Here is a 252-nt window from a genome sequence, read left to right as displayed (position 1 = left end):
CTGACTACATTAGACCTTTTAACAAACTGATGTTTTACATTGTTTCATGGTAAATTTTATTTTTCAGACAAATCAGCAACAGCTGCCACAACAGCTAGAGCAGATGGAGCAGCTGGCTGCAGCCATTGCTCAAGAGAATGTTGGTATAGCTTGTGCCTTTATTCAGAAAACTGCTGCAGAGAAGGCTGTGATTGAGATGGATAAGAGGCTGGCCCAGGTGAGGCACATCATCTTTACTTTAATTGTTCCAAA

The 252-nt window shown here is 41.3% G+C and overlaps 1 protein-coding gene across 1 annotated transcript in view; it reads left to right on the top strand.

The window, feature by feature from the left end:
* The window catches only part of LOC119593394 (CCR4-NOT transcription complex subunit 1-like), a gene marked incomplete in the record, with an annotated part of 36,043 nt that overhangs the window by 26,685 nt on the left and 9,106 nt on the right, over positions 1 to 252 (top strand). The window contains 1 exon segment of the mRNA XM_037942323.1: positions 68 to 217. Coding sequence (XP_037798251.1) covers positions 68 to 217 — 150 coding nt within the window.

The sequence above is a fragment of the Penaeus monodon genome, chromosome 32 (assembly GCF_015228065.2).
Source record: "Penaeus monodon isolate SGIC_2016 chromosome 32, NSTDA_Pmon_1, whole genome shotgun sequence".
Taxonomy (NCBI): domain Eukaryota; kingdom Metazoa; phylum Arthropoda; class Malacostraca; order Decapoda; family Penaeidae; genus Penaeus; species Penaeus monodon.
This window is presented reverse-complemented; position numbering and strand designations above follow the sequence as displayed.